General features: G+C 43.2%; 1 protein-coding gene across 1 annotated transcript in view; it reads left to right on the top strand.

Annotated features, from left to right (window-relative positions):
- Positions 1–5,935: 5,935 nt before the first annotated feature.
- Positions 5,936–19,577, top strand: part of unc5cb (unc-5 netrin receptor Cb) — a gene marked incomplete at both ends in the record, with an annotated part of 102,042 nt that continues 88,400 nt past the window's right edge. The window contains one exon of the mRNA XM_079179678.1: positions 5,936–6,053. Coding sequence (XP_079035804.1) covers positions 5,936–6,053 — 118 coding nt within the window. The remainder of the gene's footprint in view (positions 6,054–19,577) is intronic.

Here is a 19,577-nt window from a genome sequence, read left to right as displayed (position 1 = left end):
GCACAGTAGGGAGATCATCTTCCTCCAGGCCAAGTGTTCAAATGAGAAGTCTGAACTATCAGTGGCTGGTGCACAGGGTCAAGGTCTGGCTTGTGTCAGCAGTCACATCGGAGCAACCCTGGTGGTCTATAAGGAGCTGCAGCATGCCAATATAATCAACCCTTATTACTCTTTGTACTGTAAATGTGGTCAGAACAAACGGCCCCTCCTTCAAGCTTCTCTCGTGGAAGAAACAGACATTTTATTTCAGCTCAAACTGATAAAACCATTCTCCCAGTAAGACATACCCCATGAAAGATATTTCAAACCCCATGCCTCACACTGTCTGCAGCAAAAAAGAATGCATAAATAAAACATTCCCTATGTTTACATCATCCCTTGCTGTGTAAAGTTCATTAATTCTGTGAGGCGAGCAAATTATTTCACAGATATTCCCCGACACCAGAAATGAAGTTTTGTGTGGGCATGACACACACAAAAAAAGAAAAAAGAAAAAGAAAACAGATTTCAGCGCTGGGACACTGACTAATAATGTAATTTCATCACATCACTTGCAGATAATGGAGATGGTAATTAAGCTCAGAGTGTGATTATTTTCATTTCAAAAACTGCAATTGATGAATTGCGTTGATATTTTCTTATGTGTCTATTTACATGACATAATCATCCACCATCCACAAAAATAGCTCGTGATTATCTAACTGTCATGTTGAAACACACTCCTGGTGGCAGCGCTGTCATTGGCTTCGTGGTTTTACACGATGACTCACTATTGTGATGGACGGGCAAATCGATATTTTGACTTTGGCCACTGGTTTTTCTCTTACAGGAGGAGCGACTGTAATGGAAGCGGACTGTAAATAAGTGGAAGGTTCTTGACAAATGAATCCATTAACATTTGCCTGTGTCGCCTGGCGAGCATATTTGCTGTTTTATGGAGCAGGAAAAAAGAGCTAGTAAATCTGAGGGCGCAGTGAGGGTGAGGAGCTGAGAGCAGGCTGGGGAACACATCTCCCATGATGCAGCACTTTATCTCCCTCCCAAATGGCATCTTTATCTGCCTAAATTAAGTTTTGATTCCTTGCCACATACGGAGCTGCAAATCACTTTTAATACTGATATCAAGAGCAGCAGTAAAGTGTGCCCAAAGCGATGGAAAGCAGCTTTATTGTGTGGCACATACTGCCATCACCACCATTCACTGTGGCTCTGTGGCTCACAGTTGTAAAAAAAAAGAAAAAGAATCTGCCCAAAAACCGCTGCTTTGTGTGCAAAACATATTATGCTATTTGTCATCATTCAAATTCTTCTCTATCCTGCAGCTCTGCACACAGAGTAACTCCAGCTACCTGTAACTCTGTGGACGAGGGAGAAGGATACCCGTAAAGGTGACTTAATTTATAGCTGTGATTAATTTCCAATTCCGTTTCCACTCAGTGATGTTTATCTTTAAAATTAGAAAGACGCTCGGGCCTATTTGTGTGGATGTGTGTGATGGTGGGAAGGGGGATGGGTTGAGATTAGGGAGTGGGTCCCACATAGAAACTGCATCACATCGCCTCGGCTTTATCATCGTTCTGCCTATATCTCCGTTTGGTTGGCTGCCTAACAATCTGTCTGACTATCTGTCTGTCTAATTGATCAACAGCCCGGCGGGAGAGACAGGGGTCCTGTGAGCGCCCAGCAGGAGTATGGGATGTCTGGCATTTGTTGAAACATTTACCTCAACAAAGGATGAAGAGTCTATGTGGTAACTGATGGGAATAGCATTAGTTCGGCAGGTAATTGGTCCTAAACCACACCAAGATTTAAACTTTTGACCCGATGGAATGTAACAACCGAAGTTACAGTTTATCCTGAAAGGGACATGGATGTCTGTATCAAATGTGATGGCAATTCATCCAATAGTTGTTGAGACATTTCACAAAAAGACCGAAATGACAAACCTCCTGGTGGCATTACAGAGGATTGCCAAAGTTATTAGGATTCATCATCTGGGAACCATGAGCATGAATATAAAATATGTTGTCGATCCATCAAGTAGAGATATTTCATATTATGGTTCAGCATGAATGTCTGAACAAAAATGAATGGCAAAACATCAAATAGTTGTGATGGACCGACCAGATAGCCACACGGGAAGCGTGGCTGGAAACAGAGAAGCTTTCCCTCCAATACGTCAAGAAAGGTTACTAAGTGTTTTAAAACCATGAGAGGATATGTGTCATCCTGGCTTCTGAGGATGACAGAGCTAACTTACATCCCTGTAGATTTTCTGCTCAACACAGCCACAAAGCGTCCTACTCTTTCCTTTTAAAACTAACAGCCTCTGATACCATAAAATACACACGTTTCACCTGTTCTAGAAAAAGACGGATCATGACACCGAATGATATAATCTAAATGGGGTGAACTTTGGGTTTTTACGCTTCCCTTTTTGCAGGCAATAAAGATGAAATACACGCACTCAGTATCCATCTTCTGAGGTACCTTCCAATTTAAGCCAACAGCTAAGTGACTCAGACAGTGGGTCACGCATAAATAAAGCAAAGTTATAAAGCATGTAAAGTTCAGGAGTTCAGTTGCTCTTAAACTGAAAGCTAAAATGGGCGTTTGATTCAAGGGACTTTTAGTTTGCTGGGGTTGTTCGCTCTAGACACTCCACTTCCAGCATCTCAGACAGCTTTCCTCCTGGGGTTGTCGCGCACCACGGTATCAAGTTTCCTGCAAGACTAAAACATCCATCTAGCAGCAGAGCTGTGGGCAAAAGTGTTTTTTTCCCCCCGACAAAGGTGTGCATGTGAGTGGAGTTATTTGCTGAAAGGGTCATGTTAACAATCTGGGGGGCATATACGCCTCAATGTTTTCTTCTGAAGACATCTTCCTTTTTTTCTATTACTCCTTCAAGCTGGATACAGTAATTGCCAAATATTGTGCTGCTCAACTGCACTGAGAAGCAGTTAATAAGAAATGTAAACACAATTGTAAACCTTGATAGCTGCCAAGCCAAACAAGAGACAACCTAGAAATATTATTGATTTAGTGCGATTCTTTGGAAAGCAACAGAAAGTGTGTTTTTTCTTTTGTTCTGTGTGATTATGTTTTAAAATTTCACATTGCAATTAAAAAAAAAAATGTAATGTCTAATGTCAGTGAGAGGTCAAATGAATTGAAAGAGTGCATATCGGTGCTCATAACGAATTATAATAGTTCAAAGTAACTCCCTTTAAAGATTATTCTGCTGCGTTTCTGCTTCACAGTTCACAACAGATTGAGACAGAAACAATAGAAGGGATCGTTTAAGTGAACTGACACCTCGAGATTTCACTTGTTGCTTTGAGAATCGGCAACTCAGTGGCTCATGAGAGAAGTCAGAGGAGACTGGCAAAACTTGTTCAAGTTAACAGGCCACAAATAAATGACAGCCCAGTACAACAGCAGTGTGCAGAAGGACATTTGAGAAAGCACACATCATTTAACCTTGAATTGGATGGGCTGCAGCCGCAGAGGGCTGTGCCGATTTCTACTCCAGTCAGCAAAGAACAAGAAAATGAAGGTGAGACATCACCAGAGCTGGGTGACTGAGGAGATGAGAAATCCTGGTTTGCAATGAGACGTGCTGGTGACAGGGTCAGGATGTGGCCTTCATGACGGTGCACTTTTATTTGTTCAAATGAATACATGCAGCAAGATAAGATGCTATTTCCCATGCACACATCCCTTCAAGATGGTTTTTAGGAGCATGGCAGTGACCTCAGTTTTTCTTCCTCAGCTCGCGCACTCGTCATATCTCGACCAAACAGAGCACCTTCGGGACGATGTGGAATGTGTTGATAGGAGCATGAATGCATCACCACGGAGTCAGCATGGACCAACGCTCCCAGAGGAACGTTTACAGCACCTTGTTGAATCCATGCTTCCATGAAATGGCTAAAGGAGCTCCGACAGTACCTCATTAAACACACTGTGCATTATGTTGAATATATACTATGTAGTATAATTTTGGAGACCCGAAACACAGCTATCATTCCCATGCTAGGAGAGTTTGAGTCAAGAATAAAAGCAATTTCCTGCACATCCGACCTGAAATTGAAATGCCAGCAGGATGACAGCTGCTCATTGACATCAGAGTACATGAAAAAAAATGTTGATGGAGGGGAGGAGAATACCACGCTTCTTAAATTAGATTCATATTTTAAAAGTTTATCACATTATATTTTGGTGCAGAGATAGTGTCAAGCTCATATTTCCCATTAATCACAAAGTATCGGGGGCATTGCCTAGACATCTGTCATGCATATGTAATTATTCATGAGGCTTTTATCGGAATCACTGAAACAAATTTCCCCTTGCAAAGGAAATCAAAGCATTGTGTGTGTGTAAGTGTCTCTCTCTCTCTCTCTCTCTCTCTCTCTCTCTCTCTCTCTCTGTTTAAGAGAATGTCTGTTAGGCTGAGGTCATTATTGATCAGGTTTTGTGACATGCTATTACTACTTCTAAATAACAATTAGAGTGACAGAAACAAGGGCGAGTGCAGGGCCCAGTCAGATAAATTATGCCTTCCTGTTGCAGCGCCTGCATACGCTAAATTAATGACGATTTATGTTCTCAAAATACACAGAGAGACCAGGAAACGGAAGCACCTGTTGACAATACACAGAGGTAGAAAGGTACTCCAGTACTGTTATATTTGACAAACTTGAGGACTTATACTTTACTTGAGTATTTCCATTTTTTCCTGCTACTTTATACTAAAATGGTTTCATTTGAATAATGTTTTGAGACCCAAAAAGGTAAAATTCCAATATTTCATAAAAAATAGAAATATAAAAGATTAGAGAGAAGTCCAAAAATGCAATAGAAGTTTGTGTATTGTACTTTAATCATCTCACGTCTCCTCCTTTTATTTTCTGACCCTTTGGAGCGGGCTCGACCCTTGGGTTGGAAACTATAGCTTCAAATGCATTGATGCTTCAGTATTCAAAATCTAATGTCATTTATATGTATAAATCAGTGGGATAAAGGGGGTATTTTACTGCAGAAGCAGTACATTTCACCTTATGGTAGTAGCCTAGCCTATTTTACTTTAGTAAAGGATCTGAGTAGTTCTTCAACCACTAACAATTCAATAGCCCTCTAATAAACACCACACTTATAATATTAATTTGCCAGAATGTGGCTCATAAATTGTTTCATACATGTTTTGCAGTTAATAGAGAGATCAAATTACATAACGTGTAAAAAAAAAATAAAAAAAAATAAAAACACTTTAGAGCTGTAGGCATCACTAACTTCAATGATTGACATGCACATTGAACCCAAAGCGTCCACTAATCATGCATTTGATAAACGCCATCCATTCCTCGCCGCTGTCCGGGCCAGGTTTTGATACAGCGCCGCCACTTGCCGGAGCACTTGGATTGGCTGAAGGAGCAAGGTAGCCCGCAGAGACCGCTCCTTCCCCTGGATCAGTCCCGTCAGTGGAGCGCGAGGCGCGGCGCACTCACACACACACCGGTCGACACGCGTGAGAGAGTGGACTCACCGGAGGACTCAGATTTCTGTGTGTGGGACTAATCGGAGCATGAATTTGTCATCAAGTCATCGATCCACACCTCTAGACAAACCAAGTGAACCTTTCGAGGGAAAAGCAAACGGGGACAGATTTTAATGCAACATCCTTCCTGACGGAGGGCGATGCACCCGCCTCTTGTTCCCTTAAACTGTCACAGTTTTACATGACTGCGAAAACAGAGCGCTGGATATATTTTCTGCAAAGAGAATTTTTATTTTTATTTTTTTTTTTTGCGCTCGGGAGTTTTTTGAGGGCTGACATTTCGACTGCAGCGCACAACAACGAGCGACACTAGCGCGTGCTTGAGCGCAATTTCTCAGTGACTCGGACTTGCCTCTGAGCGGAGTTTGACTCCTCATCATGGGGCACGGTGCACGGACTGAGAGAGAGAGAGGAAGAGTGCCGAGATCATCGCCTGAGATGCTGACCGTGTCTTGGCTTTTGCTTATTCTCCTGATGGATATCGGAGTGGCTCAAGGTAAAGTCCAAAGTCTTATTCTTGACCTGTGAACTTGGCTTTACTCTCTGTAAAAGTTGTGTAAACTCCTACATGCTACAGCAGGGGTGAAGTGGTCAGGAAGAACCACCTGAAGTTAGTCCACTCACACTGTTAGTTGAAAAAAAAATACAACAGCCACCTAAGTCACCAAGAAGGCCTAAGTCATGATAATGCGGGCTAAATATGGAGATATGACAAACAAGGTCAAATTAACTATAATATAGAAAACCACGATGGAAAAAAGCCACCACAGTTTAAATCAAGACATTTAATGTTGCTTATTTCAGTTGTGTAAACCACAATTGTCGTTTGTAAACAGAAACAGTCACACTGTCACATGCGTGTTTATAGGAAAATAAATCATGAAGTGCTGTTGTGCTCCGACAGAGAAACCAGCTCAATGAAATTGAGCCCATATGTAGGTTGCTCGTTTTACATCCAACCCAAATCGACCCTTAAATATACTTGTGCACAAATGTATTTACTACAATAAAAATGGCCTACTCTATATCATATTACAGGAGGTATGATATAATACAAACTGTAATTATTATGAACCAAATTATATTTTAATTCTGACACATGGCCCAGTTCCTACTGCTGTGAATTTAGTTTTAATGTGGACTGCTCACACTGTGAAAACCCTCTAGAGGATGTTCATTCATTTCCTTTCTTTTCCTTTTTATAGTCTACAAAATGATTAATCTTTGGGCCATCTTGTTTTAATGTACATATTAATAGTTTCCTTACAAAGTAAGATGTTCATTCCATAGAGACACAAGCTCATCATTCTATTGATAATTATTGTGGAAGTCCAGTGAAGCTATTACAACTATTTAATAGTCTTCACCGTTGCTAAGAAGACGGGTCTTTATTAGCATTAAATAATCGTGTTGGAGTTTCTAAGGACCGTTTTTATTTTCACCACACACATAATCAGCTCTAATTTCTCACTGTATTTACCTAAGAACCCTTTTTATTTTTTTGAACCTTCAGTGTTTTCTCCAGCTTTTTCCCACAGAGCAGAGTCGTCTGTTGAACAATGTTTTTTCCGTAAATCGTGCTAGATGTCAGTTATGAAGAGCATTGTGATAATGCCACAACACCTGAAGCCATTTACTTAATCTGCTCCCTCCTGAGTGGGGATTGTCTGTCAAACAAAGGGGGCTAGGAGGAAGCCATCTGTGTGAGGGTGAATGTTCAGTATGTGTTTGTGCATGTGTGTCAGATGCCAGATGAAGTGTGCATGCCTCTGGTAGGTGGTCTGCCTGCTCCTCTTGGAATCAACTGTGGCTGAATAACGTGATGAGATGGGAGGAAATGAGCAGATTCTCGGTTTGCAGACAGAGCTCGGCGAGGAAAGGCTTACAGTATCCGATTTTTCAATGATCTCGCATATTTTTTTGGGGAAAGTTAAGGCTGCTCATGCGAGAGCAACACTAGCTTAAATTGGAGGTCCAAGCACATATCCTAGACAGGTATGAGGGTCTGTGAGCAACCTTATCTAGCTGCTCCAGACCTTCATCTCACTCCTACATAGTTAATGAGCAAAAGAGGGAGAGCAGGAATAAAAAACAGTGCAGGTCCGGTTTCTGAAGGGCAGGGTGAGATGACATAATACCCATTCCAAAACCCCAGAGAGCCCTGTGTCATTGACTAGATGGGAATACGAACAAGGTCCTTCTCTGTCCATTAAGGAGTCGATACAGCAGGAGAACATTGTTTGAGACTAATTAATGGGCCCCGCTATTTTTGGGCACTGATGAGCTCTACACATTTCCAAATCGCTGGAGAGACACTTCTTCAGTGTAAAACTACTGGTGATTAAAGTGGCTCACTTACCCGGGCGCTCGTCGCGCAACCGCCCCGTTTCTGCATAGGTTTGTTTGGAGTCATTTGAACACATTTCAATATTTGTATACTTACTTTAAGGTACATTTCTTCAGGCTGTTGTAGTTTGTTTTTACTTCCTGACTTTGCCTTTGGAGAGGGCTTGCTCTCACCCCATCTACAGACAGAAGTGAGCGCTGGGAAATGAGAGTGCTCATTAACCTGCTGAACTCTTGACAAAGGAGACAGGTTGAGACGGATATAAGCTGGGAGCTGCCAGAAAGGTAGCTGGGAGCTCTGTGACAGCAGCTTGATTGGAAACCCTTGGTGCAAGAACAGATGTACTCCGGGTATTTCCAGCACAGCAGCAGAGCCGTACAGTATGTGCAGTGTCCATATCCGTGTGCAGTTGTTATGGGAATGTGTGGAATACTTCCTCCTGATGATATGTGGTAAAAAGGAAGAACGCAAGATGTGTTTAGAAAAAGTTTTTCTAACTTTGCATTCACAATGGGGCGAAGTGAATGTAAAGTTCTACTGGGTCGATCTGAAATCTTAGAATTTGTTGTCTAGCAAACAGAGAGACCAGTGATTCAGGGGGAAAAGGCTGCACTGTCTTTATTGATTTCATATCAAATGTGCTTCAGGGAGGACACATGGGTTCATAGAGGATTTCTAAACCCTCTGCAAATAGAGACAGTTTTGTGTGTTAAATGTATTGCGAGAGAGAGAAAATAACATTTTTAGATGTTCCTCTTTATGGATTTCTACCAATAATACCGACATATCTATATTGTATCTCTGAGTTATAGGCACTGGTTACAAATGTAAAGTCCCACCCTAGGGTAGTGGCCTTCCTGGGATTAGTTCAGTTTTTCCATAATGCTGCTCCTCCTATTTTACTATGTTCCTGTCTCTGCCGCTTCCCCACTTTCTGATGATGTGCCCTCTGAGGATTGTTTTTGGGAGGGAAACGTGAAAGGTACCTCATTATGTATGATTTCTGAAATATGGTGACTCAGTGCACAGTAGGACGTTGCTATTTTCCACACGCGACACTCCCTTTGAGGCTGATCTGAGCGTCGCTTTAAGAGTGCAGGTAAACGTGAATGTTATTTCTATCATTATTATTCTAACTGGCTTCCCTGCGGCCCGACAACTGGCTGCTCGGGGGGGCCGCTAACATTACAACCACTGCGGTCATTCTATAAACAGGGGCTTCTATGCACAATGAGCACATTGTGCGTAAGGAGCAGTATTTATAAATTACCCTCTGTAACCCATGAGCAGGCCATATGACGCAGTCCAGCAATTTTAGGTAATTGAAGGGAATTGATATTCAGTAGCATACTCCCCTACGTACAGGTGAAGGAAGAGGTTAGAGTAAACAGTGTGTACAGTATGGCCTGACAGTGCTGAGTGGGGTCAGAGGTGCTTGCCGGCTGCCGGCTGAGCCCACAGACGGAGCGTGGAAGTGAGTGATAATTACTGTGGAAAGTGTCTGCTGCTGAACTTGCCTCCCTGCTCCACTTGATGTCATATACTATTGTTATGATGGCAGAAAGTATACGTGGAGCTATTTTGGGGCTGGGCCCAGTTCTGCAGTCACCTGCTGGAGGAGGATATTGTGATGTGCTGTCGCTGACATTGTAGCCAGGATTTTAGAACCACTGGGATCAGCTCAAACTTCCCTTTAGTGCAACCCCACACGGCACGCCTCAGAAATCTTTTACCAGCGAGAAAAGCTTTTGAAATATTCTGAATACTTTAGATTTTTACTTTACCAAATCATCATCTCCCTTTTATAATGCTCTAACTTCAGTTTCAGAGCTTTGCCTAATCTAATATAATAGTGGTAGATAAATTCTAAAATCTTGTATTATTATACTTGAGCGTAATTTATTAAATGTAGCCTAAAATGATAAGTTAAACAGTGTTTAATCTGTGTATAATTACAACATTTGAATGTTGTGTTAAGAAACTCCCAGGAACCTCGGTTTCAACAATGCTTCTGATGGTTAGGGGCCTTGCTGTCAATGACCATGCACCGGATTTCGGTGGGTCCCTCAAGCAATTAAGTTTATTCTGCATATTTATGCTCTCTGACCAGCCGAGTGGAAGGATGCCTCTTCCAGTAAAATAAACCTGAAAGCTTTGTTTCCCCCTTTTTTTTCTCCCTCACTGCCATTTTTTATTTGTTGCTCTCATATTTTAGGCTTTGTGAAACCAGAGCTTTGCAAAAAAAACAAAAACTTGACTGTCGGGGAGTGTAATACTGATTTTAGATTCCTAAAATCTCCCCCTCCTCCCAGAGAGGCCGCAGAGAGGAAAACAATTTCAGTGGTGAGAGTTAGAAGAAGAGGGTGATCGCAAGGACACACAAGAGGCAAATGGGACAGAAAGATTAGTGGCGAGTGGACAGGAAGCTGGAGGAGAAAGAAAGAAGAGAAGGGTGAACGCAAGATATGGAGCGAGGACAGGGATGGACAGGGGAGGAGAGGAGAGTGTGTCATTAATCACCCCATGTGACACTCTCAACTACAGGGGAGCGTCACAGTGCAACATTCACTTCTATTAGCAGTCCATTAGCAGAGCCCGGCACAAGTAGCAGCACTTGACAGGCAGGCCTGAGCCAGAATGGCTGACCTGTGTCTTGACACAATGTTTGCTGCACCACCTAGATAGTGTGTGTGTGTGTGTGTGTGTGTGTGTTTGCTAAGAGTTTCTGTGAGAGTAGGCGAAGTCAAAGTGCACCACAGGGCCTACATTACTATTGTGGTACATTTAGCTTTTTAGGCTTTGGGTGACAAATGAAAATAATTGTGTAAAAAGGTCCCACTTTCAATTACGCTACTGCATCAGACGGGGCATAATGATTGCAAAGATGATGATGATGGTGGTGGTGGTGGTGACCTGATTTCCTATACCTGTGATATTCCGCTCTGCCAGAAAATGGCTCTTCAAAGTTGAGATGGCTGATGCATTAGAGGTACAGTCATATCCCATTCAAAGGCTTGTTGGCCTCTTACTCGCCAAGAGCCTGGTGATTACAGGATCTCAGCCAAGGGGGGGAAGGGGGTGTGGACCACTGTCCCTGCTCTTGATCTACAGTTCATTTATGATTAGAGATCAGAGCCAACAGTCAGAAAATCAGGGGTTGAGGGTGGGGGGGGGATAGAGAGGAGGACCAGAGCCAAAGGGGGAGAGAGAAGTGATTACGAGTTAAGTGGCCCTTCCCATGCCATTATAAGCAGCAGGGCTGACAGAGCACATCATGAGTGAGCATAAGTACACACTCCACTTCTGCCCTTTAATTTGGCGTCATGGCCTCCCCCCTGGTGCTCAAACCACTAATGTCCTTCTACATTTTTGTGTCCCTAAAAGGAAATCAGTCAAGGGCATGTCATTACAAACACAGGTAAATAGGAGTATGAATCTCTAAATGATAGTAGGTGGAAGGAACTTTAATCTTCATAGTTTTCTCTGTATTTTTTTCTCTAGTCCTGCCTGTTATAGTAATATAGTCCATGTATCCTATCTGCTTATCTTCATGTTTGTTATATAATTGTGTGATAATCATCATCATCATCATTTTTCTGATGTAATCCTCAGTGGACGCAGCAAAAAACGAATGTCCTGTACTGTTGCCATTCATGCTATTCTACCTTGCAAAGAGGATTAGTGTACGAAATAGACAAGAGGTAAGGAGGATTTAAGATGGTGCTGGAATGCTGCTGCTATGCACACAGAGACAATATAAAAAGCTCAAACTGCTGATGAAAGGCCGAGTCGGTGGGAATGCTGTTATTTCCCCAATGTCCTTTAACGGTGTTCCCCGCAGTCGTGGTTCCCCGGCCCAGCGTGGAGCATGGAGCAGTCTTGCAAGCTTCTACATAGCAAACACAGTCCTAACATGAAACGGCACGATAATGGGAGCTCCAACAGTAGGCCAGAAATTTAGGGCGAACATGCCCTGCATGCAGTTTGAAGGTGCGAGATAATCCTAGCTTATCTCAGTCGTTGCATATCTATGTGGACCAAGAAGCGGCACTGGTCAAAAATTGAGGTTTGAATGAAAGAAAAAGTTAAAACATTTTGGAAAATGTGCATATTCGCTTCCTTGAGAATGAGATACGAAGTTTGATACCAGTCTCGCATCTGCAAGTTAAATATAAAGCCACTGCCAGCAGCGCTTAGCTTAGCACAAAGACTGGAAACAGAGGGAAACACAAGCCTGGCTCTGTGCAAAGATAACAAACTACCCATAAGTAGGGAGCTTTAGGGGTGCTGGTAGTTGGATTTGATACTTAATGTTAGTACTTAATAATATGAATGATTATTATTAAGTATTGGGGAGAGTGTAACATATTTTCCTACCTTTAACCAAAGCTACTGCCAATCACACAAAAGTCCAGTGACTGAGTGAAACTAGGATAATCCTACATAAGTCACATACCTTCAAACTGCACACAGAGGCATCTCTGAAAACAGCATCCACAATGTGCTGTTAAGTAAAAAACCTACATAAAACAAACTATTAGAAAATGAAGACATTGACACTTTGATAGGTGATGAGATCATTCAAAGACAGAAAGCGAAAACATCTGCCTTGGGCACGAATACCTCTTTCAATCCTCTGCCGCCGCCGGGGCACCTATTGATGGTAAAGCCAGGTTATATGTTCAGGTCTGATGAGAACGTGGAACGTACCACTAAGGCGGTAATGAGTGAGATGATATCATTGGTGACTCATAACACCTGAGTCACACATGCAGCATTGAGGCTTTGGCAATCACCTGCAATTTCACATCTCTATGGAAATCCAGCCTGCTCTCCAGAATGGAAATCCAGCTGCTATCTTTCCCTCTGTTCTGACTCTGATTGACGAAGCTAAACCCTTAATCCTGGCTTTGCCCTGTCTTGTGCTCCGAGCCGGAGCCTCACGAGTGGAATGGGACTAAAGCTAATATATAAAAGCCCTCATGAAGAATAAGAACGGCATTCATCTGTGATATGTCATTTGTATTTTGTCAAACTCTCTAGTGGACACATCCATAAACACATTTTATGTACCTGCAGACTGAATCGTTTACTTCATTTTGTTGCTGAATGTGTCACATCCCTGTATTGTGAAGTGCGGTGGTGCTTTCCAGACGCTGCACTAATGTCTGGTTGGGGAGGGTTGTGGTTCATGTATGTCAGCAGAACAGAGAGAGAGAGAGAGAGAGGGTAAGGAGGGAGGGAGGGGGGGGGGGAGCAGGTATGGGACCACTGGTCCCGACTGAAACATGAGAGCAGGAGACCCACGCTCCCCATTTCCTGTCTCCACTTTATCAGCATCTTGCTCTCTGTTATTTCTGTGCTCTTAAAGCATCCGATGAAAGCCTTGCCACAGATAAATGTTTGTGCCTCCTTGTTTTTTATGGGGCTCAAATGAGGGACTTTATCTGCCTGCCCCCACCCCCCTCCTACATACTCTTCTTTCTCCCCCCCCCCCCCCCCCCCCCCCCCCCCCATTCCTGTGTCTGCTTTGAGATGCCACAAGAGAAGTTATGGCCTCTGGTTTACATTACGGCTCCTTTGAGATGGGCTTGGGACTTCTAAAAGGACAATGCTGGTTCTTGTTCTTCTAAAGGAATACATTTTTACAAGACATTAGGGAAAGGGCATGACAAAAGACGGACGATGTGACTAAACCGCATTTGTGCTTACTGAGAAATAATTATTTCCACCTATAGATTTATTCAGATGTGGTGAATGAGAAGTTGAAAAGAAACCCATGCTTGTCCTCACAGTCTGCGCCCTTTCACCTCTTATCACCTCACACAATATTATCCTTTGGACTCGCATAATTCAGCCTGCTTCTGTTTTCTTAGCTTTCTGTATGAGCATGTGTGTGTGTGTGTGAGCGTGTTCTTGTTTGTCTCGATTGGTGGCACAGTGTGTGTTTGCGTGTGTGTGTGTGTGTGTATGCGCGTGTGTGTTTATTCAATAATAACAGAGTCCAGGAAAGTCTGTTTCAGATAAATCTGTGTGAATACCAGACCATTCATCCCCAGGAAATCAATCTTTCTCATAATTCCCCTCATTTTTCTTCCATCTGTTATCTACAGAGCTGCCAAACAGACTTTTAAACAGAGCAGACCATTACCAGAGGGCAGAATGAAATGTGTGTCAGAATGCCAGTCTGTAAAGTTGTTGTTTTTACTGAGTTAAATGAGGTGCTAAATTAAAGCTTCACAATTGGTAAGCACCGTTGTATGATTAAACCCCCAGTCTCCACGTACTCCAGTTGTCAAGAGCAGAGAAAAGTCAAAATGTGTGCTAAGAGTCAGGGATGGTTTTTAAAAAAAAAATGATGCTATTGAAAATCCTGCTTGACTGTTGGAGGCATGTGATAAATGGGTGTTTGTGGCTGTTTTTTGTGTGTAATTACTCCGTACAAGTCTCAACAAACACTGTGGAATTCATCACCAGCATCATGGGAAACATTTTATTTCTTAAAGCAAGAGAAGAGTTTCAAAGCGGAGTTAAACCCCCCCTAACTCCACCACCATCACCGCGACCACCAAACACCCACTAACCTGAACACCCCACTGCGTGACCTCTTTTCTTCACTTTGGGCTTTGTTACTGTGTGAATCCAGTAACAGTTTGCAACTCGAGATTGCTGTTGGGTGTCAGCACTTTCCTGTGTTTGTACAGCGTGTGTTTTCGAGCCTGTGTGTGTGTGTGTGTGTGTGTGTGCCATATCTCCACGATCAGTCCCCAGTGACCGGAGTACTGGCAGACAGTGTTTAACTGGGGCAGGCTCAATGGGTCTCATTTAAATGGGGCCCAGACAGAAGCCCCACAGTGAAGGGTTACTTTATGACTCCTTATATGTAAAGCACACTGTCAAAGCTGCTACAATTTGCGTAATTGCCAGAGAAGGCAAAACTGTACTGTATTCTTCTACTTCAGGAATCTGTCAGGGAACCAAAAGACGCTGCTTATGTTTGAAATCTGCCAAATAAGAGGGGTTCCACGTGGAGAATTGAGTGACTGTGTGGTCGTTTGGTTTGTGTGCATTCTTCAGTTAATGAATACTATGGAGATGAGGTTGATAATGACAGAAAGCAGTCAGCGCAGCTCCTAAAGTTCACTGCTGTAAATGTCAGAATTATTAATGAGCTCAGTGTGTCAGTCCCTGCTTGTCCTACATGATGTTCTAACATAAAAAGAATTGAGCAAAGTCGAGTCACATTGACAAAATGCCTGCAGTACAGTGCATGCATGTCCTTAACGGCTGGAAGAGTAGTCTAATACATTAGGAATTATCTCCTCTACCATGAATCCACATTTCCAAGTTGTGTCAGGGATTGGCAGCAGAGGAGAGCTTCCAGCTGTGCATTTGCCCCTTTTCAAGGAGCTAACCAAACAGTAGGCAGAAGGTGAATAATGGATGTTGTTGTGATGAATGCTCTGAAATGCAGAGAGAGAGAGAGAGGGAAAAAAAAAAATGCAGGAGTTTTTCCTAAACCAGGTCAAATGTCTGAATTGGCCCTATTTTGTGTACGGATGAGCATTCTCGCTCCAAGTTCCCAGAGCAAACACAGCTCCCGTTTGTTGTTTAACAGCCACAGGCTCCCAATCCGTTCAGGCATGTAACACACAAATATTGGTGGAGACATTTAACGTTGCACGTATGCTGCTGTCAGACCTGCACCTCCAGATTAGAATAAACCCAAAAGTACTATCACAACATGAAGGATCAGCTACTGCATTTACAAATACCCTTTCAAACCAACTGATACGTTTCTTATGTCCAGTATTGCTACTACCGTTATAAAAAGGCGATCATTGTAAATGAATTGCGCATAGTAGTATGTGGAGTTTTCTTGGGGCCGACCTGCCCATCAGCTTGGTGGGGAGTAACGGGGGAGGTTTTGTTGAACTGCTCTCCCTCAAGTCAAGTTAATGGAGAAATGAGATCTGAAGTTTGGAAAAAAATTACCGAGCTTACTAAGATGACAGGCCTGTTTCTCTAATTCCAGACCTCAATAAACTGTGACCCCCATACAGTACACCAGCTGCACTGGAGTCAGCACACACAACTGTAAACTGATCCTCCATAATGGCTTGCTGCAGATATGCTCGAGCATGTGCTGCGGAAACCGATAATTCAGTGGTGACACACCAGGCATAGGGGTTCCCATGGTTTTAGGCTGACGTGAGGTAAGCTGATCCTTCAGGTAAAACACTGAAGAGACCTGGAAGGGGAGGACAACACAGGGTAACCTCTGCTGTGTAAAGGAAGGAGCAGCGCACTGGTAAATCATACCTCCTGATGAGTTGCTTTCAGTAGCTGCTTGTTCAAATCCTACCGCTCGCATTCCTTAGCCGTCGCATTTACCAAGCTGCGCATCACTAAATCATGGTATTTTTTGTTTTTACAAGTCTGCAAAAGGCTTACTAGCTTCCTGCTAGCCACATTTTCTTTTCTTATCGCTGGTTTTTCCATGCCAAATGTTTTATTTAGCAGCTTGCTCTAGCCCGAGACCCCGCCAACAAAAGCAGCGATAGCGGCCAAAGGAAGACGAAGGTGGAGAGGAGGAGGTGGAGACAAGGGATGCAGTGAGACAGAGATAGCCACTCCTAAGCTGCGTGGCTTTTACCCACAGGATGAACAGGCTGAGAGCATTCAGGATTCAGGCACATTACCCCACAGCTATTCTGGGCTGCTTTGTGTGGCTTTTTGTTCATGGGAAAGAGGTAACAGTCTGGTAAACAAATACAACAATGTTGAACAAACCAATGTGTTGTAAGGATTGGACAGCTTTGAGCATTACCAACTAACATACATGCACGTTTCCCTCCCCTCGCAATTTCTTGGGAAATTTGACGGGGTAATCTGAGCCTTATTGTGTTGCCTTTTTTTGTGGAAAACCAGATACCAGCGCAACCTGGTTTGGGTTTTGACTGCCATTTTCCTTGTTGGCAGTTGTTTCCACATTGATTGAGTTTGAGGGCGAGGGACATGAGAAACTCAAGCTGGAGTATTTACTCTGTAGCTTCCATTTTGGGTCTTTTGCCATAGTTTGTTTTAATAAGCGCTTGAGAGAATGCAGTACTCTGTGCAAGGAATTTCGACGGGGCATGTCAAATTTAAATCCAAGGAGTGTCGGCGGTCACTGTTAACACGGGGCTCTGTCTGAAGCCGGCGGTCATGGACTCAAATGGATTGGTCAACGAGTGGGAGGACACAAGTGATCAGTGCTTTGACGGATGCATCACAACGGGGGGGATGTAGCTGTCTTAACATCAGTTGTTAAAGGTTTTCTCTGCTCAGCCTGTCACTTACTTTTCTACCTATCTTTCCCCATGGCTCTCTTCTCTTACTCTGCTAGAAGAAGCTGGGTGTTGGATGGACAAAAAAAAAGAGATAACGTCAAAGCCTACAAAGAGAGTTTTTTTGTCAAGGTTTTAAAGATTATTTGTCACGGCCCCTGTTACACGGAGACAAACTATGTCCTTTGTATCGGGGTGGTCTCTTGGGAGTGAAGCAGACATTTTAATTCAATCAGCAGCAATAATCCCCCCCCCCTTCCCCCCCTTCCCTAAAACTCACTCATCTCACTTCAGTGATACAATTACGAGCTGAGCTGCATTGGCCATCTTGTTGTGATTATATGTGTTTACTTGGGAGGGAGGTGTTTACTGTGGAAATTGTGGCCCTGTCCCGGTGCCCATTTAGCTACCGGGGGAAAAAGAGCTTCTGCGAGATTTAATTTATTTATCGTCTCTGGGGCAGAGTGATAATCATCCTCTAACTAGCATTACGATTGTGTGTTCCTGAGTCCTTGAGAGTCTTAAGATGAGCGGCTCCAGCTGTATCGAAAAAAAACCCGGCTATAATGTCTAGACGCAAGGACACATGGATGGATGTGCTTGTATGTGAGGAGAGATCTATAGCATGGACTCTCAAGCAATAACTGGAATTCACTGTGTACTTACTGTTGCTTTTGATGCTTTGTAAAACAATATGAAATATGGGCCATACGCAGATTTGTGTTTGATTCACAGTATTTTGAAAAGTCTTTAAATACTTAAAATCTATTTGATTAGGACTTATTTATCTTTTTCATATAATATGCTCTATAACTGTGCTGAAGTTTAGTAGTGAAGTCTAATCTACAATGTACACGGAAAGTACTATTAGAATACTGATATTCTATAAATAACCCCTGGATTTTACAAGGTCTTATTTGTCAAATGCCCTTTTTATGTAGCACAATGCAATCCAAAAAGAGTAAAAGGGGTAAGTAGTTTTTGAGTAATAGCATCCACAATCAGTCTCTTAAATTGCACGAGACTTTTGAAAAGAAGCAAATCAAATCATTTGTCTTCCATTTCATATTTCTAAGTACCCCGTCCACCACTGGCCTTGTGTGTCGTCCCATTCTGGTGATAACATTGCCTCACTAATCTTACTGATGGTCACATTGCCTTTTCAGGCCCCAGCACTCTGTTTTATTGGTGGAGCATTATGCACAGTGTTTTGACCGTTGTTTATTCCACAACATGCCACTTGTTATCTTCCGCAGAAGATGGCCATGTCTTTACCAATCACGTCTGGCTTTTGTCTACATTCTTTTTTTTCCCACTGGATGAGCAGCCATTTAGTGCAAGGGTCAGGGTTGTAATTGACAGCCACCACTAAACAAATCTGCCCGGGCTCGGCGGTAGACCAACCCCACCTCCCGTCCCCCCTCCCGCTACTCTAATCTAACTAATGCACCCGTGTGTGTGCTGGAAAGTGAATTAAGCATAGCAAACTCAATACCTGATCCATCTGACAGAGCTGCCCGCGTGCACATTAGCAGTTTCTCTGCAGCCTCTGTAATTGTATTACACAAGTTGGCCGCTCTAACGATCAGGCCTTACACACACTTACACACTTATACACACTCTCCCTGTTGTCGTTAATCGCTGCCTTCGCTGGCCCCGGAGGCGTGCAGCGGGCCAAGAGCGGAGCGACCGAGAAGGAGGAGGATGAGGCGAGTGGTTCAGCCCTCCCTCAAGGCTGACATAAAATGAAATCTTGATACGTGGTCTGTGTGTGCGCGTACATGTGTGTGTTCTGAAATTGGTGCATTTCACAGCGTCTTCTTTTTTTTTTTTAAAGCTTTGTTGCTGGACTTTCTGTATCTGCCTCTTTGCCTTCTAATCAGTGCCTTTCTGGGCACTCCCGCTGCGTGGCCCTGTTTCTGTTTCTGCCTTCCACATATCCCACCGCCTGCTATCTGTGTACTGTCAGCAGTCCTGCCCCTTTCCAGAGACCACAGCGTGATAAAACGAGCTCACACTCTCCTCCTCTCCTCCCTACTAATTTCCCTTGACCTATGCAGACCTATGCAAGGTTAGAAAAACATCTCTCTGCTTAGTATTTTAACAGTATGCCGGAGCGAGGCCTCAGGAGATGCAGATGTAATGACCAATATATTTGATCACGTGGTGTAGTAAACATATACCTGTGCTCCTTTACTGGACTTTATCAGTGAGAGCCCAGAAAAGGGAGGAAGAAAGGGAGGAGAACAAAAGGACTGAGAGGGTGATTAAAGGGGTTGTTGTGTTGATTTGCTGTGTGTTGCCATGCACGCAACCATCTTCTCTGGCCTCACTAATGGAGACT

This window comes from Pholis gunnellus, assembly GCF_910591455.1.
Source record: "Pholis gunnellus genome assembly, chromosome: 18".
NCBI lineage: Eukaryota > Metazoa > Chordata > Actinopteri > Perciformes > Pholidae > Pholis > Pholis gunnellus.
Note: the sequence above shows the minus strand (reverse complement) of the source record. Positions and strands in the feature narration are given on the sequence as shown.